General features: G+C 37.6%; 1 protein-coding gene, 3 long non-coding RNA genes and 1 pseudogene across 5 annotated transcripts; 1 reads left to right on the forward strand and 4 right to left on the reverse strand.

Moving 5' to 3' along the window:
- Positions 1–26,560, forward strand: part of LOC127953367 (zinc finger protein 271-like) — a 187,927-nt pseudogene that overhangs the window by 92,197 nt on the left and 69,170 nt on the right.
- On the reverse strand, positions 531–2,933 carry LOC127953402 (uncharacterized). The gene is made up of 4 exons (XM_052552641.1): positions 2,575–2,933; positions 2,249–2,414; positions 2,055–2,170; positions 531–1,549 (listed from the first exon to the last, which is right to left on the reverse strand). The coding sequence occupies exons 1-4, from the start codon at positions 2,716–2,718 to the stop codon at positions 737–739; spliced, it is 1,239 nt and encodes a 412-aa protein (XP_052408601.1). The 5' UTR covers positions 2,719–2,933; the 3' UTR covers positions 531–736.
- On the reverse strand, positions 6,302–8,828 carry LOC127953489 (uncharacterized). Of its 2 annotated transcripts, XR_008153244.1 has the most exons (3): positions 8,671–8,828; positions 7,319–7,398; positions 6,302–6,953 (listed from the first exon to the last, which is right to left on the reverse strand). It is a non-coding gene; the product is annotated as an uncharacterized LOC127953489 (long non-coding RNA). The 2 variants fall into 2 exon arrangements; XR_008153243.1 differs by lacking the exon at positions 7,319–7,398.
- On the reverse strand, positions 11,467–12,759 carry LOC127953512 (uncharacterized). The gene is made up of 2 exons (XR_008153279.1): positions 12,299–12,759; positions 11,467–11,867 (listed from the first exon to the last, which is right to left on the reverse strand). It is a non-coding gene; the product is annotated as an uncharacterized LOC127953512 (long non-coding RNA).
- Positions 19,428–22,816, reverse strand: LOC127953476 (uncharacterized). The gene is made up of 3 exons (XR_008153227.1): positions 22,556–22,816; positions 19,955–20,128; positions 19,428–19,502 (listed from the first exon to the last, which is right to left on the reverse strand). It is a non-coding gene; the product is annotated as an uncharacterized LOC127953476 (long non-coding RNA).

A 26,560-nucleotide genomic window follows, 5' to 3' on the forward strand; every position in this document is an offset into this window, starting at 1 on the left:
TGACCTCTACCCAATTGTTGTGAATTAACTTAAAGATTGAATTTGGTAATTTCATAGTAATACTACAAGTAGAAACAGTAACACAATTATTGCATTAAAATATGATGATGCTAAACCATTTGGTTATGCAGGCAGTTTTAATTTGTTGCTCAGGGAATTTCAGGTGGCACTAAATATCAAAATATTAATATTGAATACAAACAGAGTAATGAATATACAATTTTGTAAACCTTAAAATATTCCAAAGTTAAATGTATCAGCGATTTCAGGCCCGAACATAAATGATCACATTCATCTAATCTTTCCTAACGATCCGCTAGCTGCCTGCCCCATAAGCATGCCGTCAAAAACGCGTCTCTGTAGGCAGCCTAGGCTCTGAGATCTGCACACACAAAAACAGTTGCTTTCACCAAAAAAAACAGTTGCTTTGTGTGTGCAGATCTCAGAGCCTAGGCTGCCTACAGAGACGCGTTTTTGACGGCATGCTTATGGGGCAGGCAGCTAGCGGATCGTTAGGAAAGATTAGATGAATGTGATCATTTATGTTCGGGCCTGAAATCGCTGATACAACCTTTAAGGCAGTTCAGTATCAATTTCTTATTCATGTTCCATTTCCAGACACTTACAATTTGTAACTTATACTGAAGAAACAAGTAAAAAATGTTGTAATTACAGAACTATACATTTGTCAATGCAAAAAAGGGAAAAAGAATAACTGATTATGACATGTTTGAGCCTAAATGTAGTTGTCCTGCCAGGAAACCTTTCCTGCAGATGAAACAAAGTAGCTCTTCAGCTTTTCTCTTATTTGTTTGGCTGCCATGGAGCTGTTGCAGGGTCTTCCAGGTTGAAGAGGGAGCATGGCTCCCAGACCATCTTGTCTCCAGGTACCCTCCACAAATCTGTGGTCACCATCTTCTGAGTCAATCAGGGCTGGAGGTGCATATGTGTCAGACCGAATCCCACACAAATAATTGTGGAGACACACACAAGCTAAGGCCACCTTCTGTACCTTGTCTGCGTTGAGCATTATGGTGGTGAGGAATACTCTCCACCTGTTTGCAAGTATTCCAAATCCATTTTCCACAACTCTGCGTCCTCGAGAAAGCCTGTAGTTATAAACTCTCTGCTGATAGTCCATCTGACGAAATGAGTATGGCTTCATGAGGTCTGTGCGCAAAGGATAAGCATCGTCGCCCAGGAACACAAAGGGTGCTTGTATGTCTGATTGTGGAAGTGGTTTTGCTGCAGGGATATTAAGAAGGCCCTGGTCCAGTGCTTTCTTGAAATCTGACTCATTAAACACTCCTGCATCTGATGCTCTTCCCTGTGCTCCCACACTGACATACAGAAACTGGTAGTTGGCATCAACAAGAGCCATCATTAACACAGAAAACCGCCCCTTGTAATTACGGAAGATACTTCCACTATGAGCTGGGGGCAAAATGTTTATATGTTTCCCATCTAGGGCACCAAGGCAATGGGGGAACTGCCACTTTTGATGAAAATGTTGTGCTATGTCCAGCCATTCCTCCTCTGTAGTTGGTGTCTGAAATGACAGATTTATGCATCAGGGCAAAGATCTTAAAGGGATACTCCACTTTAAAATGAATATTCTGTCATCATATACTCACCCTCATGTTGTTTCAATCCTGTAATCCAGACAGTTTCTGGTCTCATTGACTTCAATAGTAGGAAAAAAATATACTATGGAAGTCAATGAGACCAGAAACTGTCTGGTTACTGATATTCTTATAAATATCTTCCTTTGTGTTCAGCAGAAGAAAGAAATTCATACAGGATTGAAACAACATGAGGGTGAGTATATGATGACAGAATATTCATTTTAAAGTGGAGTATCCCTTTAAATAATTCAACTTTCAGTGAGGACCACTGTAATATTTGAAGTGATATCAAATATTTGTTAAATACTTTAGACTATTTAATATATATATTCAAATGTTTTATTACTGTTTTTATCTAAATAGGTGTGTGTATTAAAAAAAAACTACAACAAACATTTCATTAGTAATGTAATGTACTTTAGACATTACCTTGAGATAATCCTTAGCAAGTGCTTGGTACAGGGCTTCACATGTTTCAGTGACAATCTGGGAGATGGTTGACTTTCCAACTCTAAACTGGAAGTTTAAGGATGTAAAGGACTCTCCTACAAGATAAAGAAACAACATTAGTGGCATTCAGCTGATTTAAACACAATAAACGAAACATGCTGTTGCAAACAAACCTGTTGCCAAAAATCTTAGTGTTAACACCAGTCTCTCCTTCGCAGAAATGGACAGTCTCATGTTTGTATCTTGCTTTGTGATCAACGGGGCTACTTTATTGAGGACAAACTCAAGCTCCTCCACACTCATACGAAGTAGCTCCTTGACCCCTTCTCTGTCAGAAACCTGTAAAATATAACAATACAAATAAAGTCGATGGGCATTACTACATCCACAACTGCAGTCCACCAGAGTACATGGAAACGAATATATGAACGTTTATTTCAACGGTTATTAATCTGTGTAGTACGTAACAACATTTCTATGAGATAAAACAACAACTTACCTCCATATCATGATGAAGCATGTACAGTCCATGCTCGCGTTGTCTCCACCTCTTTGACCATCGCCTTTTCTTGTTTTTCTTATGGTTTTTTTCAGTTAATAACAAAGCACAAACTATGGCCACTGCATCCTCTTCGTCCGCCATGATTGTTTACTCTAAAGTCACGTTTGATCTCGAGGGATTTTGCGAGATTTCCCGTCTGACACGAGAATGCTCGGGAGTCAAATCGGTTCGTGTGTGATGTGTTGATATTGCCGTGTGGCTGCACACCACACACGGAATGACCAAAACTGTTAGACCCGTGATTTTTTATCGCCGTGTGTGGGGTCTCTCAGGTTTGGAAAATCGGCCGACAATTTTAAAATCGTTCTGTGTGAACCAGGCCTTACATGATTAATATGAATAAACAGTGCTCATAAATGACTGCTGAGATCGTATTCTCAAGTGAAGCAAGTTGAGTCTTGGACCCGGAAATAGCGCTTCTTACGTCATCACTTAACAAACAAATAGTATTATAACATTTATTCTTGGCTGTCACACACACAAAAAAAATTACAGAATGGGTGGAATTGAATGCATTGATCTTTATTTACAAATGTTGGAAGATAAACCGTGGATGAAACTGGTAATTATGTAGCAGATCAACAGGTAAGAACTTAACTTGAGTAATGACTCATTGTTGCAGAAGATGAACTGGTGCAGGCTGGCTGAATTTTCCAGTGAACGGGTGGGCACAGAAGAAGAGGGAAACTTGCAGAAATTCAAGTTTGTCGAAGATTGAGACCCGGTGCTGGTGAATGGTGAGCAGGGTGCTTATATAGGGCTGGTAATGAGCTGGTGCAAGTGAGAGTGATTATATTTTCTGTGATTGTGGGTGGAGCTGATGGGTCTAGTGCTGTGGAGGTGACTGACTCTGTGACAGTATCCCTTCCCCCATGGGCAGCTTCAGATGACTGTGGAGGACATTGACTAGGCAGATAAAGACTGATATCCCTGGTGGAGAGTCAGACCTTCTGCCCCAGGTGGTATAGAGGAGTCACAAATCTTCTAGCAATGGCCTCGCTATTAATTCTTCGAACTGCCTGCTGAAGATGGACATGTGCTGAGTCCAAAACCCTCTTTCTGTTGAAACCAGAGTGAAACTAAAGCACTTTTCCACAGGTGGATGATTGACATCACTGAGTTTACCAGTATTTTTCATAGTGTTGTCAAAAGACCCGGTATTTCTTTACCAAGTCGGTACTAAAAAAATTAAAAATGTGATGGTACCAGGTTTCTTTAAGTACCGGTGGTACCTAGGTCCTGTTCAAACACGGTTCTTGGCGCATACAGCGCTATGATTTCAGCGAAGCAGAAAACGAGGAAGGAATCTCAAAATCCAGTCATGAAAATGAAACTTACATTTTAATATGGACAGTCACGGAATTTGTCAAAGTTAGCATAAATTAATCAAATCTCCATATGGACCAGTATCTGTAAATGTTAAGCCACAAAAGTTAAGTTATTGAAATATGAATTCTGCATGTTCTGCGCATCTCTGTGTGAATGAATGAATGGCAGAGAAGTGCGGGTTTGTTTACTACACAGACTGAAGCGCGAGACGCTTGCAGTAATTTCAGCATCTGCCACCTCAATGAGGAGATCAATACCTAAACAACATCACCAGAACTGTTCTGAGACACTTCACAAGCATTTTACAGTTTCATTTGAGTAAAACCAGTGTCAAAATAAAAGTAGCACGTCAAAATAAAAGTTAATTTGCTAGAAATATTACTATTATTTAGTAGAATGTATGTGATACTGCTACTACTGTTGAAAAAAAAAAAATCACAATATTTCACACCAATGGCACGGTTTGGTTTACGATTTTGGAGCCACGGTTCGGTTCGGTTTGCTGTGGTTGCAGTGTTCATGTCATTTTACCAGCAATGGTAAGGAACAATAGATTCACTTAACCTAATTATAAAAACAAAAATAACTTTTTTTTTTTTTTTTTATTAACTCTGGCTTCACATTTTTAGTGCAGTCAGCATACCTGAGTAAACAAAAATGAAAGAAATACTTCCAATGTAGACTAGTCAGAATAAAACATTTATCTCTTTAGTGCAGTCAGCTTATCTGAGTAAACTTAAATTAATATATTATAAGTAAAATATATATATAAGTTTCTTTCACCATTTGATATGGAGACATTTAATATGACAAACATTATAGGGTGCAGGAGTGCCTTGCTCCACTGGAAATAACTCTCCAAACAGTTCAGAGATTGGTGCCTTTTTTGCTGGAGGATCATCACTGCTGGATGCCACATCTAACTGCTTCTTTGAGACCAAATTTAACGTCATAATTCAGACGCGGGCCGGGCCTACCGACTGTTTTATACTTCTCCTTACTTTTACATTTTAGACATCCATTAATAAGTGATGAAACAAAATTGCCGCGCTGGTGGAAACAACGCGAGACCGCGCTACTGCGACTGTGAAGAGCGACTCGACGGAGTTTAGTGTCCCGCAGCAGCTGCGCAGCTGAACAGTTCTGCGTTCAAATACACGCAATAGGCTCAAGCTTGCCGCAAAGCACCGGCAAAAGTAATTACCATAAATGTGTCTGGTAAATAGTAGAGATATTTGAATTATTTACTAATAAACTAGCGTTTTCTGAGTCTGTGTCGCAAGGATGAAGTTGCCTGTCTCGCGATTTCCTCATTAGATGCGCTGAGAAGATCTTCACAGATTATGATTAATAATTAGAGTTTTTGTTTTAGATTTGTTTTATTTCGTTAAGTAGTCATTTACAGCTTTTTATAGATATATTTATTATGTCTGTGAGGCATGTTTTCTGAGTGTCGGTTCATTTTTGTATGAGTTATGAATGATATCCGTCATTCTCAACAACGGAAAACGACTGCATATCTAGTGCCATGAAAACACCTATTGCCTATGTAATTGTTTGAGCAAAGTCAGAGTTTGCTTGAAACTTCATTCTGGAGGTAGTGGGAAAGGTTTCCTGTTTTTGAGGCTTCTTACGTATGCTGCTAATATTAATGTTGGGGTGATGTCTCCGGAGATGCGCTTGCATGTTAGATGTGTTTCCTGTCATACAAGTAGGTTTTGAGAAACAGTTACGACAGATTGTGTGTGCTTTGTCTACGACACAAATCCGATTCCTGTACTCAACTGGAAAACCAAAATGTTACCACAGAAGACACTTAAATGTGTCCGTGGGATCTGCAATCTCATGGCGGAGCAGCCATCCTCAGTACCCAGATAGCACAGGTACGTCGCGGAGACGTCTATGAAAGATCGTAGCATCTGGTGAACATCGCATTCGATCGAATGTTTTTAGCTGTTAATGAGCCGTCTCCTTTACCTCTATACGACGTCTATACGACGAATCTTCAACATTTCAAATTACGTGCTGCCACGCAGCGCCGATCGGAGCAAGCAGATAAATGAGGAAAACTAGAGTTTTTAAAGCACTACAATGTCACACAGACGCGACCATTGTTGCAAAGAGCTATGCCAGAAATATGAAGAGGAATATTTTTTTCTGACGGGGATTTGTCAATTCGCCCGCTTCCAGTGTGTGTAGGCGATATCAGTGATTATCTTATTGCGTTGCATCGCTCCGCTCGCGTTCAACTAGACACATGCATTTATAATAAAATACAAATACAACCATAACTATAAACACACATCAAACACAAACACAAACATTACAAGCTTGATAATTTGAGTAACACTTTAATTAATACAATGTCTGTGTGAAGGTCAAAGGTTTGTGTGGTTCTTTGATTCCATTCAATACATTGAAATCAAAGCCATTTTCATATTCTTATTTTCTTCCAAATACTGATGCTCATAAATTTCCAATGAGAAAGTAAAAGGTGACAAAGGCATAGAAAACCCTTGATGTTTAACTGAATGAGGAAGAAGCCTTCGGATGAAAACCCTATACAAATGTTAATTTGATTCATATTGCCTCATAGAATTAATTATACTGACAAAAGTCTCATACTTGATTATGACAGTTAATACTCCACTTTATTTTCTAGTGAAAAAAAATAAACTGAGCCTGTAATAAACTTTAAAACAATCTTTAAATAATAAAACATTAAGGACACACTTTAATCTATTAACTGCTGAAAGCATCGAGGTGGGGGGGGGGCTGACTTTATTCACAACATAACAGAGTACATAATAACAGTCTCAAAAAATAATAGAAAGATCTCTATTAGAATAATCCATAACATTTGCAATGGACAAGGTGTAGACCGTGAACTGGTTATGGACTGCAGTTAATGAAACTGTTGCAAGATGGATGTGGGAATGATGGAGGGCTATAGGTGGATCTGTGCTAAGGATGTTGTCCTAGGGTGTCTGGTGGACAAAAGAAGAGGAAAAAAATGTTAGAGCATTTTATAAGGAAATAATGTAAACTGAAAACTTACTGTGTAAACAATAATACAATACTGGACAGTGAACATCATGTACAATGCACACAATACTGTCAACGACCTCTGTACTAGATACTACACAGCTGTGCCACTGAAATCAGATTCATGAACATGATTGTCACAATATTTATTTGAATAATGTTTTTGGGTGAACCATCCCTTTAAGGTCCATGTTTGATAGAGATAATTGCTCATTAAGCAGTATCGCTGTGAAAGCTGACAGTAATGAATAAAACTGAACAAAGTTCTTCTGACTACCATACAATCAAACGGCACAGAGCAACAAACCCAAAGATGAACTGTGTATGTGTGCCCAAACTGTGTGCCCCTACATCCTTCCCGATTTTGTCCTCCAAACAATGTGAAAACTGAAGTCAAAGAAAACAAATATAGTGAATGTATTTATGTAAGTTGTGCTACACATTAGCCAAAAAAAGGGTTAAAATACAAACATGACATTGTAAAACAAAAAAAACTCTTTGCTTGCCATTTTAAAGCATAAAACATATAAAAAATCCTAAAAACAAAACACCCATTAAATGTTAACTGTTATGGGGAACATGTATTCACGTTAATATACCCGTATATTCTGAAAATAGTAAATTTAACATAGCAATTGTTTTACGTGTAGTAACTGTAGTAATTACATGTATACTCCTTTACATTTAATGCTCTCATAAATATAACATAGAATATTAAACCTACATTTAAAATAAATATTTTAGTACAACGTAAATTGTAGTCAGAATCATTGCACTCCTATTCTCTTCAATTATTTCCAAAATTAGACAAGGACTCTACCATCAAATGTAAGTTGTGCTCTGGAGAAACATGACTCAGGTCCGCACACATCTGTCAGAGCAAACTGCAAATAATATTTCTTTACTGAAGCATTTTCTCCGCTACTTTCAAGTTTTGTACTCTGTATGTGACCCAAATAATCCTATCTACTAAAAGATGCTGCTGGTTCAGATTTAACAGAAGACTTTTAATTGTATGGATGTCGCCATCTTTGATAATACTTTACTATACTACTTTCCTTTAATTAGAGCAGTGGTTCTCAGTTCCAGTCCCCGTGCCCACCAGCTCTACATATTTTTGTAAGTCTCTCTTTTTGATTCAGATAATCAGCTCGTTAGAAGAGAGCTCTGTGCATAACCTGTGTTCCCATTGACATGGTCCCTACAAAGTGTTCATTGCTCCCTACTCCCTTAGCAGGGGATATCTGTTGAAGTTTAACTCACTTCAAGAACATTCATTCATGGATTTGTGCTGCACAACATATTCACACACAGACAAGTGTGACTTCATATACCTCTGTAAATAAATACAATTTAAATACTGCTTGACTTTAGTTACTTGTTCATATAGTTACTTTTTCACACAGACAGCAATCGAAACACTATTGTAAGCAGTTGTGTGCAGAGAACATTGAGACTCACATCTGTAAGTAGATGCGGAAAATAAAAATAAACAAAATAAAATGTGGCATTTTATCAAATTAATCTAGAACATTATTTAATTAAGATAATTGGTTGCGGCCTAAAAATTACCCATTCAAATATAGACAACAGTGTGCTAAACAACTGTTTACATATAGGAAGAGGTTTGGTGGTGAACAGTGGGAGAAAGATCCTCACCCAAAGTTTGGCCTGTAATATCCACAGCTGGTGCACCCAGAGGTTCTGGTGAGCTGGCTGCAGAATGAATGAAATCCGCTCAAAATCTGCTTAACAACATTAAATCTTGGTTATATGAGGTAATTCTTCTTGAGTGGTCTAATGGTACTCAATGGAAGTTTGTTGACACCCCCAAGTTGTTTTGGTATATAAAAATACAGTCAACATTGTTGAAACAACAACAAACGACAACAACAACAAAAAATATATATCTGAAAGAGGAGTTTGTGGGAGAAGAGACAACTAGATCTGTATAGATTAGATCATGGTGGTCTCCATAAATAGACCGGTTGCAAAAGACTGGATGATGGAAGGACTACAGCCAAACATCAGGACAGAAGTCTGCATGAGTCGGGTAAGCAGAATAGATTGCACTGTAAATAAACATCATTAAAACAAATGGTAAAGTCACTAAATTAAATCCCTATAAATCAAAGCAATTTTGAACTAACTATATGACATTATCACACACACACACAGGTTTTTTTAAGAGCTATAACTTGAGTCTCTTTGTTTATATTTATGCGTGTTATGAGAAATCTGGCAATCAGAGATGCAGGATGCTAGTTTTTATTTTTAAATTACCCCTTCAATGTCTTCATTAAGAAATGTTCAAGAAAATGTCACTTTTATAGCAAAAGGCAATAAATATCATTATTATTATGATTATTCTCTATATTGCACAAGGCTGAGCGAAAAACTTTGTGCATAATGTGCACATGCATGTCTTTAGGTCACAAGGTTTGGAATTTTATGGATTTATAGTATTGCATACATTTACATTTCTAACAATTATAGAACATAAAATAATATTCTGTTTTTTTTTAATTTTGCTATGCGTTTAACGTGACGTGTATCGCAGTTGATTTGGGATCAAATTTGTTTGTTGCTAACTGAACATGCACCGCGGTTGGTTCCAAAACGCGTTGCTTCAACATATGGTCGGTTAAAACGGTTTAAAATTAGTTCACTATTAAAAACCTTTCAACAATCTCACCAATGACAAACATACTATCATAAATCTATACATTTCCACCTTTCATACTTTACCTCTCAACCATAACTCATACATCGCCACCTATGGGGTTGCCCAATTTATAATAATAAAAAAAAGGAACTCTCAGTCTGGGAGGAAAATAAAGAAGTAAAACAAAACAAAAAAATATATGGCTTATATTTTTGGTAACACCATTGCTTTGAATATAATAGGAAAACACTATTATTATTATTATGTTTAATGCAAAGTTAACGCTGTGTGTCATTATATCATTGTACATAAAAAAATATATATATAAAAAATGAAAATAATTATTTTTCTTAAAACTTAAATTCTTACTCGCGTGCCAAGCCCGCGAAACCGGGCAGCGGGCCTATATTCACCTTATTCCGCCCCGCCCACTTTTAATACTTCGCATTTCCGCATTTTGTCATCCGACTTCCGCTAAACCGATAACGGCACATCCGGTTACTAGTTTAGTAGTTGTAAGATTGTTTATAGCTAGCTATAACTGTGGCGAAATGACAAAGAACGTTATGTTATAAATTGGGAGCACGATGAAAACGTCTTACGACGATCAAATGGTCCTTACGACGATCAAATGATCCATCCATCGACGCTGTTAACGTGGGTAATGTTAGACGATATGAAGAAGTGGCCAGAGTTAACCTATATATTTAACTGCCCTGTCAGGAGGAGTTGATGGAGCAGCAAGGAAAAATGATTTTTTAAAAAATGTACCGAGGCTTACCAGTATTTACATAGTGAGACAGTGGGTAAACCTGTATGTACTGTTACACAGCGAAGGTTTTTTCGTCTTTTTAAAATTGAACGTGCAACCAGCCAGTCGAGCCGTCTAAACCTCTCAGCATGGTGCTGGTTAGTTTTGTGTGTGTGTGAGTGTGATGTTAATATACACGAAGTTATAAATGTTTAAAAGTATAATAACGTGTTTGATGACCATCATCAGACTAAGTATGTTTTTCTAATAACTTAATTGTACAGTGGAGTAAGGTAAGTGAACGTTTATCAGTTACACATTAGAAAAGGAGGAGGCTGGAACTTGGAAGTGAAAAACGCCTTAAATCCAGGTATGCATAATTATTATGCAGATTTAATTTACAGATTAAACAAGCCAAAAAAAGATGATATATCACTTATAAAAGATTAAATGCAAAATTAATAGTTAAGATTGGTTTGGTTTGGAATTGGTAAATTTTACCAAGAAATATGATCAGAAAATCAGCTTGCCTCTTAATTCTGCACAGTGTATATGCAAAAGGTAAGGTAAAGGTAAGATTTGGTAGGTGTACATTAAGTCTAATCAATGAATAATGTAGGTAAGTGTCAAGTGTAATAATAATGAATGATTCTGAAATAAGACAACTGTAAAATCTTTGAAATGTATTTTAGGTTTGCCATGTTCTGTACAGGGCTGAGGATCTGTAAGCTGCTCATCTGGGATCCATCACAGCAAGTTACATGTGCCATACAATCAGCGATTCTGAGCCAAGACTGTAGCTAGACTACAAACCTTTTATTTTAAGTGTATGCTTCCTTGTGTCAGATGAGTTTCAGGCAGGCGACCTGCTGCTTTCAACATGATAGTTGCATATTTGTAAATAAACAGGAATGAGAATAATTAGGTTAAGGATAGGATATTAGGTAATTGGGATCGGATGTAGAGGGTGTGGGTGAAGACTAACTATATGAAATAAGTTGTTTTAAATCAGTTGTGTTAAACAAGAGACAGACTGTGATTTGTTTTTTAGAACATGGATAATTTAATATAAGTTGTATAAAATCATTTGTGATGTGTTGATCAGTGTTTGTTGTTTCCAGGAAGCAAGAGACACCTCCTACTGACCATCCTATAAAATTTCAACATTTTATTTCCATATGTAATAAACCAAGATGGAATTAACTTGCAAACTTGACATGACTTATTCCTTCAAATCAGAGATTAAAGATGAAAAAAAAAAAGATCAAATTAAGATAAATAAAAACTATTTACAGCAGGTAATGTCAGGTGACACTGTAAAGGTTCATAAAAATATCTATTACAGCAGGTAACTTCTGGTGACTTTAAGCAAGATCAGGGGCATGTGGATCTGATCACTGTCACAGTTGTCCACTGCATCACTGGCGGTCATCGATACATCTGTGGAAATAATTAAACATTTTTACATTAGTACTTACAATATATCATGAGAATTAATATATTATGTGACCCGAACTTAGAAGTGTGTGTGTTTGTGTGTGTGTGAGAGAGAGAGAGATGCATTAGAGACAAAACAGTATACACACTGTTAACTGTAGTGTTCAAACGTAGGTCAGTATCTGAATGAGAAATGTAGATAGCTGGCCTGCTATCACCTGCAATCTCTGTAGCAGGAATAATGTGAGCTATTGTAATGTACAATAATATCTTGTACTACCGTAAATATTAAATAAATAGGTGGACAATGGTAATCATGGAAAATTCGTGGTCTTTGTTAACTGCCTGTTACTGATCATAAATGTATTCATAGAACGGACTTCATAAATCTAACGTTAGGCGAGCAAACACATAGCTAGTTAAGGTTAGCTTACCCGAATCTGACAACCTTTTCATCCCCGGCGTGACCTCTTTAACGGGACATCGTAGTCGAGCCATTTCTCGGGGTAAGGGTGTTCGTCAGTCGCCTTCCCGTCCATGAAATGGTACAAACACACATAGGAGCGCTTGGGTGGGCGCTTCAAATTTAGCGCCGTCATCCATTTCCTCAGGTGCTTCTCTTCTTTAGGTGGTGGGTGTAAATTGTAAAGTGCACCACAACACTCCGACCGCGTCAAAATGTGTTCGCTACATCGTTGGTGCAATTGTTTTTTTTTAATACAATTGTTATGCAGCCCCTAACTGAGCATATATATCATACTTATCTTCGTTCTGCGATCTGTTATCTAGCCAGCCACTAGCTTAGGTACGTTACATCCGGTCCCTCAGCCGGAAGTAAGATGACAAAACGAGCGCAATGGCGGCACCGTTGTTGCCATGGAAAATAAGGTGAATAAGCAGGGGTCTGTGCCCACCGCGCGCACAGCCTGACTCAACTTTGAGTGACATCCCCAGCAGTGCGTTTTCCTGAGGTAAATTACTTTTTACTTAACCTATTTAGTTAAATGACTTTGTAAAAGTATGGACCGACAACAAAAGTAAATGACATTTAAAACTATGAAGAAAGAAAGTAATAAATTGTAATTATAATAACAATCCGTCTGAGGGAACAGTTCGTTTTTCTGAGGGTTATACTACTAAAATAAATAGCAGACGTTTTCACTCATGAAACCAGTTAAATTGTAGTAAAAATTGGACTTATAGAAATTTTTCTTTTCCGTTAATTGTATCACATTTCACGAAGACGATTTTCCGTCGTTTAATATATAGTTACAGGCCGCTCATCAGCGCCGTTAAACACCGAAATGCCGTTACATCCGTGTGACGTCATTGCTGATAGAGCCAATCCGCTCCGTTTGAGAGACGCTCTTTCATTTTAGAGTTATGTAACATTACTTTAAAAGAGACCAATCATACAATTATTCTTAATAATATCTTCATTATTCACAATTGTATGGAAAGTAGTGCGTTGTCAGGTTTAACCGCGAGCGCGTAAACCCTTTCTCTAACACACGCTGGCGCGTGCACTTAGAGCGAGAGCGAGAGAGAGACAGACAGAGAGAGAGAGAGATAAAACTCATAAGCCTTGACACCTTTATAGAAATCGGTGATTCTCAAGAATGAAAATGCATTTTTACTTTGGCTTATTTGTTAGTGGGCTGTAAGGTCTCATCAGAAACATTGCTCTGCATTCTTCTTCTTATCATGCTTTATTAAACAATATTATACATATCCATCAGAGACTATAAACTTTGGGATTTAATAGACTACAGTGAAATTAATTATCTTCTCTCTCTTTTTCAGTGTCGATTGCCGTCTTATTGTTGTAAGTGGAGTCAACGCCATTTCTTATTTGCCAGATTTATCACAACATGTTTAATCAATAATCACTGATGAAAGTGAAAACATAATGTGTACAGATATATCTCACTCATATGCGTTGTTCTTTTTCTCTGTTTTCTTGTTTGTCTACAGTAGCTACATACACCACAACGGCTCTTTTAAGAGCCACATCTTGAGAACGTCTTTGACTTCGTAAGTATATATTTTAAATGACCACTCAGTATTTGGGTTTAGATCAATTACAACAACATCATACAGCATGTTAGTAATGTCTTAATGAAGACATTAAAGGAATACATAAAGGAATAAAAATAAAAAAATTATTAAATGCATGTATGAATGAAATGGAAACAAAACTAGCATCGTGCATCTGATTTGCCAGATTCATCATAACATCCTAATTAATCAATAACCACTGATGAAAGTGAAAACATTTTAATGTCTACAGACATATCTCACTCGTATGCGTTCTTCTTTTTTGTCTACAGCAGCTACATACACCACAACGGCTCTTTTAAGAGCCACATCTTGAGAACATCTTTGACTTTGTAAGTATATATTTTAAATGACCACTCAGTATTTGGGTTTAGATCAATTACAACATCATGCAGCATGTTAGTAATGTCTTAATGAAGACATTAAAGAGATTCTTACATACATAAATACTAGCATCCTGCTAGTCTCTGATCTCTGATTTGCCAGTTTCATCATAACAATTGATTTTTGATACCAGGAATTCACATTTTTAAAGGGATAGTTCACCCAAAAATGTTAAATCTGTCATTAATTACTCAACCCCCACGTCATTTCTATTTTCGAAACACAAATTAAGATTTTTCGATGAAACTTTCCAAAATGGCAGAAGACGTAACTCAGGAAGAATAGCAGTTGAAATGAATTGTTATTTCTGTTATCTGTGTGCTCAGAAAGTATTCTCGTACCTTCATAAAACTGAAGTTGAGCCACTGATGTCACATGGTCTGTTTTATTGATGTCCTTACTACGTTTCTGGACCTGGGAACATTACAGTTGCATTGAAGTTGATATCAGGAATTGCCCATGCAACTAGTGAAAATAGAATTACTGGTATTCTAAATAATATTTTAACTAAGAAGAGGTATGCTAATGAGTTAATGAATATTAAGGAGATCTGCTTTTCCCATAATCTTCTTTTTAGAGTCAATTTAGGCAAAAGATGGAGAAAGAACATTCATGGACAGAAACGGCCCCTCATTTATTTTTTTAGTCAATAAAACAATTATATTATGGCTAGATTTTTTTTTTTTTTTTACAAATATTTGTTAATTGTTTTAAAGTAGTTTTTATCCTGTTTCTATTTATTGTTATAAGTCCTTTGGATGATTAAAGAAAAACAAATGAACAAGGCACCACTGGATTCAAACTCCACCACTTAAACCATCATATCTTGGTAGCAGAAACAATTTTGTATATACATAACTATAAAAGATTATTTACTATTATTCTGGGTCAATCTTAAAAAATATCTTTAAAAATTAGTTCGGATGACACTCACTGTTCGGTAATGCAATATATCACGGTAATTAATATGCACAATATTGTTATCATGGGCACTTCTAAATACTGTGAATAATTATATTAAAAATTATTCAGAATTTGGGATGCATTTTAAGAATACTTTTCCCATCAACTGGTCAAAATGCACAACACCACTGTATGTGTGTGCTCTGATGTAAACAAGCACACATGAGAAGCACATGAGGAACACTCGAATGAAAGCACATTCATGCTGACAGCAGATGGCGCTAAACTGCAGAAAATGCAGCCCTTACCCTGGAAACCCCCAAAATAAAGCAGCTGCACTACTTTCAAAAAACGTATTTAAGTAGATTTCAATAACTATTTATATTTGTGTATTCGCTGTGGTGCTCAACACAGCACCAAATACTTAAATATTTAGACTTAATAGGCCACTCATTTTAAAACTTTTTTTTTTACATTTTAATCTGGACTGCAACATGCCCTAGATATTGTTTCAAAGTGTTTTGATTCTTTGTTGTTTGTTTACACTTTACATTAGGGCTTCATTAGGTAACAAACTGCCAATGAAAATTTCTTCTGAACATTCATTGATCTTAGGTATTCCAATATTTAATAACACAGTGTTAAAATCTAAAGTTGCAACTGTGTCATTTAATGAGCTAACATGAACTAAGACTTGTACTTGTTTAACAAAGATTAATAACTTCTGTAGCAAATGTAGCTATTGCTTATTGTGAATGTTAATGCAGTAACTAAGGTTAACTAATGAGGTCTTATTGTAAAGTAATACCAGTAGCACTTTATTTTACAGTCCTGTTCCTCATGTACATACTATGTACTTATTATAGTAATTACAATAACTATGTAATAACTAGGTACTAATCCTGAACCTAACCCTAAACCTAACCCTACCCCATGTAGTTACCTTGTATTACCAGCTTTACTAATTACTAACTTTCTTAGATAAATACAATTTAAGTACACTATAAGTACGTGTTAGTACACGTACTGTAAAATAAAGTGTAACCGGAATACCTATTGGTCTTTATAGTTCTTTTGCACTTTAATCTGTGTAAAACCTTAACTTTATATATTTTTCTGTATTGCTTTATTGTATTTTTATTTAAATATTCCGTTTTTTTTTCTTTTTATGAAAAAAGTTATTAAACCTGTTATACTTCATTATAACCATTTTTTTATACTAAATTTCAATATTGTGATAATACCGTATACTGTGATAAAGCATTAGTAATTAAATCGCGACATGAAAATCTGATACCGGTATATCCCTACTCATGTCATTAAATTTTGGTCAGATGAAATTTATATTTTTACATTCATTTTGACATTTTAGCCATTCTTATGAGTTTAGTTCCAACCCTCATCCAACAATTATCATCTGGTTGGAATTAGAGAAATTTCAACTAGTTGAATTAAATGGATAAACTTTCTAAAATAAGTGACCACACATATTTATTAAGCTTTTGGATGCTATTTCCAGGCAAACATTTAGATCCAATACTTTAAACACAACGACAAAACTGACATTACCTGTTATATTGCTTCCCCAATTACAGAAAGTTCTCTACAGTCAACCACACTCACTCAACAACGTTATCCACAGTTCACACTTGATCAAAACCAAGGTATGTGTATTTATTGTGACAGAATTATTAGACATTACGCATTGTCACGCATATTAGACATTGGTTCTGAATTCCAATCTTGGGGACCTATAACTAGGGGTGCTCCAATCACGATCGGCCGATCGTTATGCGCATCTAGTCAGTAAAGCCCGTTCTCTAATCAGCTGTTAATTCCATCAGGTGCGTGATTTCACATAGAGCAGCTGTTACTACACAGAGCCGTTGTTAACTGAGAAGATGCACCAAAAAACGCTGAAAATGAAGTGGATTTGCGCATCTTCTCTATTAACAACGGCTCTGTGTAGTAACAGCTGCTCTATGTGAAATCACGCACCTGATGGAATTAACAGCTGATTAGAGAACCGGCTTTACTGACGAGATGCGCAAAACGATCGGCCGATCGTGATCGGAGCACCCCTACCTATAACACTACACATTCTGGATGTCCGTCTCATCTAGCATGCTCTGTTGGGTTAAGGGGATTCTATTATATGATTAGTTAAACCACATGTGAAAGACATCCAAAATGTGCAATGCAAGTGTCTTCCAAAACTTGAGTTGAGAACCACTGCATTTGGCTTATCAGGTTAGTGCACTGCATTTTCTGTGTCTGTTAATATCACAGTACCATGGATTGCAAAAAAACATCTTACTGGACATTGCGAAGAAAAGCCAAGGCTAAGGTGGACAAACAACTCCAGTCAATGGAAGCATCACTACCATCATCATGGAACATGGAACAGTATGGTGGCATGAACAGTGACACAAGCAGCATCGCTGATGACAACAATGACTTTATGGACGGTTTGTCCCATATTGATGAGCCTGAATGTGTCACCATGGCAAGTGCTTCACATAGCAGTGAATCTGACACAGACTCAGACACAGATTCTGAACTGCATCCAAATTCCCTTAATGATGACTTGGCAACCTGGGCAACAGAACAACAAATAACACATGTGGCACTAAATTCATTACTTAATATCCTCCGCAAGCATGATCTGAATCTGCCAAAAGATGCCAGGACACTATTAGGAACAGCGCGTTCAAATAGAACTGAAGTCCAAAACAAGGCTGGTGGCCAGTACTATTATTTTGGTCTACTGGAATCCATTTCAGGTGTACTCTACAACAACATGGACATTTTGCGGAATGTGAGCAATTTGAAGCTCCAGGTGAGCATCGATGGTCTGCCTCTCTACAAGAGTTCATCAACTCAATTCTGGCCCATTCTTGTAACTGTGCAACATTTGGTGCAGGAGGAACCTGTGACAATAGGTTTGTTTTGTGGTGATAGTAAACCAAGCTCACTGGATGAGTATCTTGAAGACTTCATCTGTGAAATAAAAGACTTAAGTCATGGTTTTGAATTTGAAGGACTCAAGTTAACTTTACAGCTTACCTCAATGATTTGCGACGCACCTGCACGTGCTTTTCTGAAAAAAGTGAAGGGCCATGCAGGCTACCATGGATGCGAAAAGTGCATTCAGGATGGTGTGCACCTGGAGAACAGGATGACATTCCCTAGAAATGACATGCCTCTTAGAAATGATGACAACTTCAGAAATAAGACTGATCCAGATCACCACCATGGCATCTCACCACTAGAAGAAACATCCTTGGATATGGTCTCTGGATTCCCCCTTGATTACATGCACCTTGTGTGCCTATGGAATTTGCGCGCAAACCAAGGGCAGTGAGGGAAATAGATCGTTGGAAGGCGACCGAGTTTAGACAGTTTTTATTGTACACAGGCCCTGTTATGTTGAAAGACCTACTCAGCACGGAGGTATAAAAAAACTTCCTGCTGTTTTTTGTGGGAATCTTCATCTTGTGCAATAACAGCCTAATTGGTGATCACATCGACTGTGCCAATGATATTCTGCGACTTTTTGTCACACACTTTGGACAGCTATACGGCCCCAAATTCCTGTCCTACAACGTCCACTGTCTTGTACATCTTGCAGAAGATGCAAAACACCATGGTGTCCTCGACAACTTCAGTGCTTTCCAGTATGAGGATCACCTTAACAAGCTGAAAAGACTCCTGCGGAAACCTACATGTCCTCTGAGTCAGATTGTGAGAAGGTTCTCAGAAATGCAAAGCTGCAGCAAAAAAAAGGAGAAAAACAACCCACCAATGCTCAGAAAACAACACACAGCTGGCCCTCTACCTGAATGTTTTCATGGATCTTCACAGTACAAAGAAATAAAAACCTGCTCTTACACTCTTAAACTGGACCAGGCCAACAGTTATGTTTACATTGATGGGAAAGTTGCAAAGCTGCAAAATATAATTTCAGCGAAGGATGACATTTACGTGGCCTACACTACCTTCAACAATCATGAACCTTTTTTTGATTATCCCCTTCCATCCTCAGAACTTGGTATTCATCTAGTTCATGGCATCTCAGGACCAACACATTTCTGCAAGTTTGAGAACATTGAGGCGAAAGCTTTCTTAGTTCCTTATGACCGTAATTTTGTTTCAGTCCCTCTTTTACACACACACTAATTTTTTATTTTTTTATTTTTTTTGGACTTGCTACTTTTATTTAACTCCAGCTGTTCCAGTGAGCTTGTCCAATGAAAATGAGCAAGAAGATGCTTGGGGTGAACACCCATCTAACTTTCAAGGTAAAAGAACATTCATAAACACATGCAGTAAACACATACACTGCAAATTAATAACACTAGGTTTATTAACATTACATTTTCTGTACAATCCATCAGAGAACACAATCTCTGAACAAAGATCCTCAAGTACCCACCAGCCAAGAACAAATAGTAAGTCATTTGTAATTTTTTTTTTTTTTTGCCTGTTGACAGCATCGTTGCTCAAAAAGTATGTGTATCATCAGCCTAAGGCTTTAAGCATGTAGCCATATCTTCAGAAACTCAATTTTTCATGACGTGTTAGTTTAATCACATTTAAGAGCTTTATGTGCTTGCAGGTGCTTCTGGTTTGAGACGATGGAGCTGCATCACTAATCAATGTACACGTACGTTAAATTGAAGTGCTAAATTTGTAACATCATACATCTTATAGTTCAATTAAAATACTCTCCCAGATAAACTTACTGTGTTGCAGCTGTTGAGAGGACAATTCTGGAGGCACTTAATGAACTGGACATGAAGATCAATCATCTGACTTCAGTGGTCCAGTCCCTTGCAGCAAACAACCGTTCCAGTGCTCCAGTGGTGGACAGCGAGGATGATGTCTTCCCTCTCACAACCATGGAGGAACTAGACAAACTGGAAAGAAAATTATCAGAGAAAGCAATGATGCAAAAGATGGTAAAAATCATTGACATTTGAAGGTTTAACAGTTGCAATGAAGTAAATAATATCTATTATATACCCGGTTTCACAGACCAGGCTTAAGGCTAGTCCCAGACTAAAATGCATGTGTGAGCTGTCTTAACTCAAAATAACTTGCAATAACATTTCGTACAATATGTCAGTGCCATTGTTTCATCTCAAGATGCACACATGCAGCATTTTTATAAAAGCAAAACTAGGACCTATAGTCCTGATTTAAACTAATCCCTGTTCTGAGCTCAGTAGTAACTGATTACATGCAATCTGGATTACGTAAACAGATTCTAGTAAATAAAGAACTTGTAATTATATAAAATTACATTTTATAAAACTCATAATCAGACTACAGTTACTTTCTATGGATTACATGATTAAATATTTACAATATAGTAATAGATTATTCTACATTTGATTATTAATGTTTAAGAACATAGCATCTGCATCAACACATTGATTTTTACAAAAAAAAAATTTGTCGTCTGATCACCTAATATATTTATTTAAAAGTACTCATGAGATTTTAAAATATAAATATTTTTAATAATTGTCTCATTTCTATGTTCTTTGGTTCTGCGACACTGGTTACGGTCACATGACATGCAGGTAAACAAATTAAACTTTTTTTTAAATGCTTTATTTTAATTTAAAATCTTTTTGTGATTTAAATAATTATTAGCTTCTCATTAATTGAACTCACAAGCCTCCTAAGGTTCATTCACAACCACCAGTTTGAGAAAACTTGACATAATATATTATTTAATGCATTTCATGCTATAAATAACAACAATTAAAATATATTTACTTACTCTTTGTATTTTTATGTCATATGTGTCGTGTGGAAAGAGGACCAGAGAGAGCAATTCGCGGAGCAAATATTGTCTTTAATGATCAAACACAGGAGCTTGAGAATAATAGGGAATGCTAACAGAAAAAATCCCAAAGGGAAAAACTGGAACCAAAACTCGTCCTTGTTCAAAAGGAGAAAGCAAAAGCCACCGGCCGCCCCGGCGGATTGAGTACGGTGGACAGCTCCGCAACCTCACAGTAGAGAGAAAGAGAGAGATCGGCAGGTCAGGAGACGAGCAGCGGCTAAACTTCCAGGCTCACACTCACAGCACCCCGAACAAACAGGACTAAGACTGGGACAAACGACAGGGGATAAGACATACCAGTTAAGCGTATTTTAGGGGAATAATCTGGCAAGGCAGGTAGGGAGGAAAGGGAAAGAAGTAGGAGTGTTAATCAAAGGAGAAGAGGAAACAGGTGCGGGAAGCCAAGCGCAAAGAGTAGCGCAATGAGGAGCAGCTGAAGGAGATTAACGAGAGAAGAAAGATTAGTGCAAAGTAGGAGAAGAGAGGAAAAAGCATCAGAGAGGGGAGGGGAAAAGGGGAAAGGGAACCAGGATCATGACAATATGGTACTTTAAATATCCTATTTAAATTTGATAGACTACTTTTAGATTACTTTTGACCAAACTCATCTGATTACATTATTTAAAACGTGTAATGTAATGGATTTCATTGCTAACTACAATTTTCTAATGTAATTTGGAATCAGTAACAGATTACAATTTGTGAGTAACTACTCAGCTCGGTCTGTGAAACAGGACCATAATGTTTGGGCATTGTCTATAATGTTTTGAAATGTGTTTTTATTTTTAAGGTGAACAGGTTATCCATCAGTGGAGGACACACACTGAAGAAAACAATATGGAGAATATGCTCCAAGGTGTTTGGTCCTGTAGCCAAACAGCTAAACTGGTGTGGTAGGGGAGAAAAGCGAGGGATCAGGAAAACAAACATAGGAGCACTCCTAATAGGTAAATTACGTCCAAAATGTTTTCCAATGCACAGTGTACTGGGAACACTTTAAATTAAGGTTCATTAGTTAACATTAGTTAACATGAACTAAGAATTAACAATACTTCTACATAATTTATTAATCTTAATGTTAATTTCAGCATGAATCAATGCATGCATCAATGCATTATTAAAATCATACGTTGTTCGTTAAAGCACGATTACCCCTCGTGAGCTTTTCATACAGATTATTAGGCGTACAAAACATAATATATATTATGCATGTGCCTACCAGCAGATACATGCCGTTTTAACAGTGTAAAACGCGGTTTCATACTCACAAGAGAGTTTTAGAAATGTTAACTTTTGTTTTACGATTAACAGTTAGGCTAAGTGACGAAGAACTGTTGATGAACCACAAAATCAGCTGTTACCGCCACTTGACTAAACCACAGAAACAACTATTCGTCAATATTAAGCTAATACTTATCTGTTTAATTTACTTTATATAAAAATCAAACGTACACTACACATATTAATGACAATGAATCTAGCTACGTACCTCAGTTTTCCCGCGGCGATCACTTCCACGTGCGCGTCGATGTGATGATTTGTAAGCACATGCGCAGTACTGATGAGGAGTCGACTCCAAAAGAGTCGATTCCTTGAATCTGACCAGCCCAGTTTTCGAAGTAGACTTGATATAAAATTATTAATATTCAACTCAGGCTGTGTCTCCACTAATCTGGGAGTCACTCTAAAAGAACCTGAAACCGGTAGCAGTTTTAAGTTTTTATGACTGAAGCAGAATTTCAGCACCACTGGAAATGAACAGTGACCAATCAAATAAAAAGCACAGACATGAAACGTTCTACTTGTATGTTATATTAGCCTACATCACGCTGAGTGGCATTAAAAACAGTAGACAAACATTAATTGCACATCAATTATCTATATTAATTAGATAATATTAAGGCAGGCTAATCATTCTCAGTTAGTAACTCGCATCGGGATCATATGAACAATTAAACAGACATAAGACTAAATAAATGTCTTATTTTACATTATTTTGCGCAGTTAATGCATAATTCTTAAATGGATTTGTTTGGATCGGCATGCATTTATCTTACATGACTAATAGAATAATGAATAATTTAATTGATACTGATACAGACATCACGGGCCCTATTTTAACGATCTGAAACGCAAGTGTCAAAGCGCGAAGCGCAAGTAACTTTGTGGGCGGGTCTCGGCGCTGTTGCTATTTTCCCGGCGGGATAAATGGCTCTTGCGCCCGGCGCAAATCTAAAATGGGTTGGTCTGAAGTAGCTTCATTATTCATAGGTGTGGTTTGGGCGTAACGTGAAATAAACCAATCAGAACTTCATCCAACATTCCCTTTAAAAGCAGGTGCGCAAGTTCCATTATGGATTGCTATTATTATGGCGTATTTACCAGGCGCACGCCAGGAGCGGTTCACAGCCGAGGAGACTGATGTTCTTGTAAGAGCAGTGAAAGACAGAGAAGTTGTGTTGTATGGGGATGGGAGAAACCCACCCAAAATAGCGTCGGTTAAACAGGCGTGGGAGGAAATAGCCACAATTGTTTCATCGATTTTTTTTTTCCTGGTTCTTGACGGACAAACAAATTTGTCAGATGTCATTATATATATATATGTCTTGCCACTATCGGGCAAACAGGTCTGATCCTTAATTACTACAATTAGCCTGAATAATTTGTAAGCAAGATTTCACAATGATTTCTGTCATCTCATGTGTTAATATTTTTTTAGTGTAACAATTTATGATTTGCAAAAATAACTGTTGCATCTGTGTAGATTACATGAGCAAAGTGTATGCGCGTTGTGCACGCTATACATTATGGTCAAGCTTGCGCCCTTAAAATAGCATAATGAACAACGCGCAACGCGCCACTGACTTTAGACTAGGTTTTTTCTGGTCAGTGGCGCAATTGTTTAATGGAACAGCAAAATAGCACCAGGGATTGTTTGCGCCGGAACACGCCTCCTTTTTTGCGCTGAACCGCCCAGGGAGCGCAAGTTCATTCACTAGTTTAGCGACGTGCTTCTGTGGAGGGAAAAGCGCGCTTTGCGCGGGTGCAAAATAGGAATGACACATGCGTCGGTGTACAAAGTCAATTGCGCTGGGTGCAAGATAGGGCCCTATAGCTTTAGGGAAGGACGGATGTTGCAATCATTTTTTAAGTTTGCTTATCATTGTCTAAATTCATAAGAGCCCAGTTTAAAAAAAAAAAACATATTTTGAGGATTTAATTAAACAATAAGTGAAAAAAGTTTTATTTGTTAAACTTATTTAAGTTTTACCTTTTAACATGCAGGAGCAGCTATGAAGAATCCCGTGCTTCCGTCGCCAGCTGAAGCAGAGGCTGAAAAACACATTAAGGATTATCTCCGCTTGGCCCCAGGGAGAATGCCTTGTTAGTCAACTTGATTTTTTGTTGTTTGTTTGGTTGGTTCAGGATTAAAATAATAATAATAATAATAATAATAACATAAACGACTGCTTATTTTCATTCACTGTTAATAAAAGGATACAAATCATTCAACAGCATGTTGTGTTCTTTCATTCTGAGTGGAAAATACTTGGGGTTAGTTATTATACTTTTCTCATATGTGAAGACGCATGCATAATCAGTGTAACTAAAGCTGTGATCAATAAAAGGAAATATGAAGGAACGTATAAAATCGTACAATTAAGAACGACGTCTATGCTATGTAAATCAGATGTCTAATAGACGTAACATTCAAATATTAAACGTCTGTAATACGTCTACCGGAGATCGCTGGAACATCGGAAAAAGACGTCTATGCGACGTCTTCCAGATGAGCAAACGCCCTAAAAACGACGTCTCCCAGATGCAAAAGCATACATCGCACAGACGTCCCCACGACGTACCTGTGCTATCTGGGATGAAGAGAGCGCGCCATACTTTTGAGGTCATTTTACTTTGTTGACAGTTTCCAATCCCGCACGGAGAACGCTGAACGCGCATCTTTAAATGGTTTTGTGGTGCTCGTTGTTGTATTTTAAAGCACAATTGCAATGTTTTCAACTGACATTATTGTATAAAATTATCCGAAATGTGGAGCGCGTGTGACTGCGCTGCACATTAAGTGAACTACATCGGCGCTGCTGCACCAAAACACAGTTGCTCACATTAATTTGATCCTGCTGGATTCTGTCCTAGAAAATGTCAGATTTTTAAAAATCCGGCATACAGCGCATTAGATCGTGACAGTGCATGCGTGCAGACGAGGATGAGCGAGCGCGGCTTTGGCTAGATTTATTCGGAGGTTATTCTTCATGTCTCATTCGGCACAAATCGAAATGTTTCCATATTCGCAATGTATTTGAATGTTAAACTATTATTTATAATGTAAACTAGGCTTGTACTTAACACGCATTCGCATATAGACGGAAAAGATGATCCTCTTCATATGAGCAAAAACGTCCTTGGCATAACAGCAGAGTGGACCGGTATACTACGGTCTATTTAAACTGAATGCTCCAGGAATGTGTCGGTCACAGCGCCTATTAATCGCTGTTTTGAATCCAGCAATTATTTATTTAGAAATGATAAGATCTGATTATGACAAGTGTGGTATAAAAGCTTTGTTTATTAGAGGAATAATAGGTTAACTGGAAAATGTTAGATCGTGACCATGCTTTTGGACCCCATAGTCTTCATTTACTGTCGTTGGCGCCGATACAGGATGGCTGCCTCCGTGACGAGCTCCGCATATGTTTTTGTGTTTTTGTTAGTTTGTCCTGTCTTTAGTTATATTCCTGCCATCAGTTTCACCAGGGAAGAACTGCTGAACATTCGGCAGAACGCACCACAAGATGTTTTTCCGGATTTCAATTATTCAGATGTTTTAGTGAACGTTGTTATCGGAGGAGCGGCGGCGCTGATCAAACGCTTCAGAACGCGCAGATGGGGGAAGCGAGCGGGAGCGCTCGTCAGACTCAGGAAGCGCGGATTTCGAACGCCGTTGCCTAGCATCCATCTGGCAAATCTCCGCTCTCTACCCAACAAAACGGACGAACTCCTTCTGCTTTCTCGGACTAATAAGGATTTCACACACTCTGCTGCTCTGTGTTTCACGGAAACCTGGCTGAATGACACCATACCAGACAGCGCGCTCCATCTGCCGGGCTTTCATCTGTTCAGAGCGGATCGCGAATCAGAATCCACTGGGAAATCGCGCGGCGGCGGGACATGCTTTTACATCAATGAACGGTGGTGTACAGATGTAACTGTGTTAAAGAAGACGTGCTGCTCAAATCTCGAAACACTCTTCATTAACTGCAAGCTGTTCTATTCGCCGCGGGAGCTTCACTCGTTCATTCTGGTCAGTGTTTACATCCATCCTCAAGCGCATGTGAGCTCAGCTTTACAGAAACTCGCTGATCAGATCATAGAGACAGAACAACAACACCCTGACTCTGTTTTAATCATTCTCGGGGACTTTAATAAAGCCAATCTCTCCCGTGAACTGCCAAAATACAGACAGCATGTTACATGT

This window comes from Carassius gibelio, chromosome B3 (genome assembly GCF_023724105.1).
Source record: "Carassius gibelio isolate Cgi1373 ecotype wild population from Czech Republic chromosome B3, carGib1.2-hapl.c, whole genome shotgun sequence".
NCBI classification, from domain to species: Eukaryota; Metazoa; Chordata; class Actinopteri; order Cypriniformes; family Cyprinidae; genus Carassius; species Carassius gibelio.

Bases quoted from the DNA above. Each gene is read 5' to 3' on its own strand.
- LOC127953402 (XM_052552641.1), bottom strand. From the start codon at position 2,718: ATGGCGGACGAAGAGGATGCAGTGGCCATAGTTTGTGCTTTGTTATTA. The intron at 2,415-2,574 runs GTAAGTTGTTGT...TATATTTTACAG, and splicing joins TGCTTCATCATGATATGGAG to GTTTCTGACAGAGAAGGGGT. The intron at 1,550-2,054 runs GTAATGTCTAAA...CTGTCATTTCAG, and splicing joins TTGCTAAGGATTATCTCAAG to ACACCAACTACAGAGGAGGA.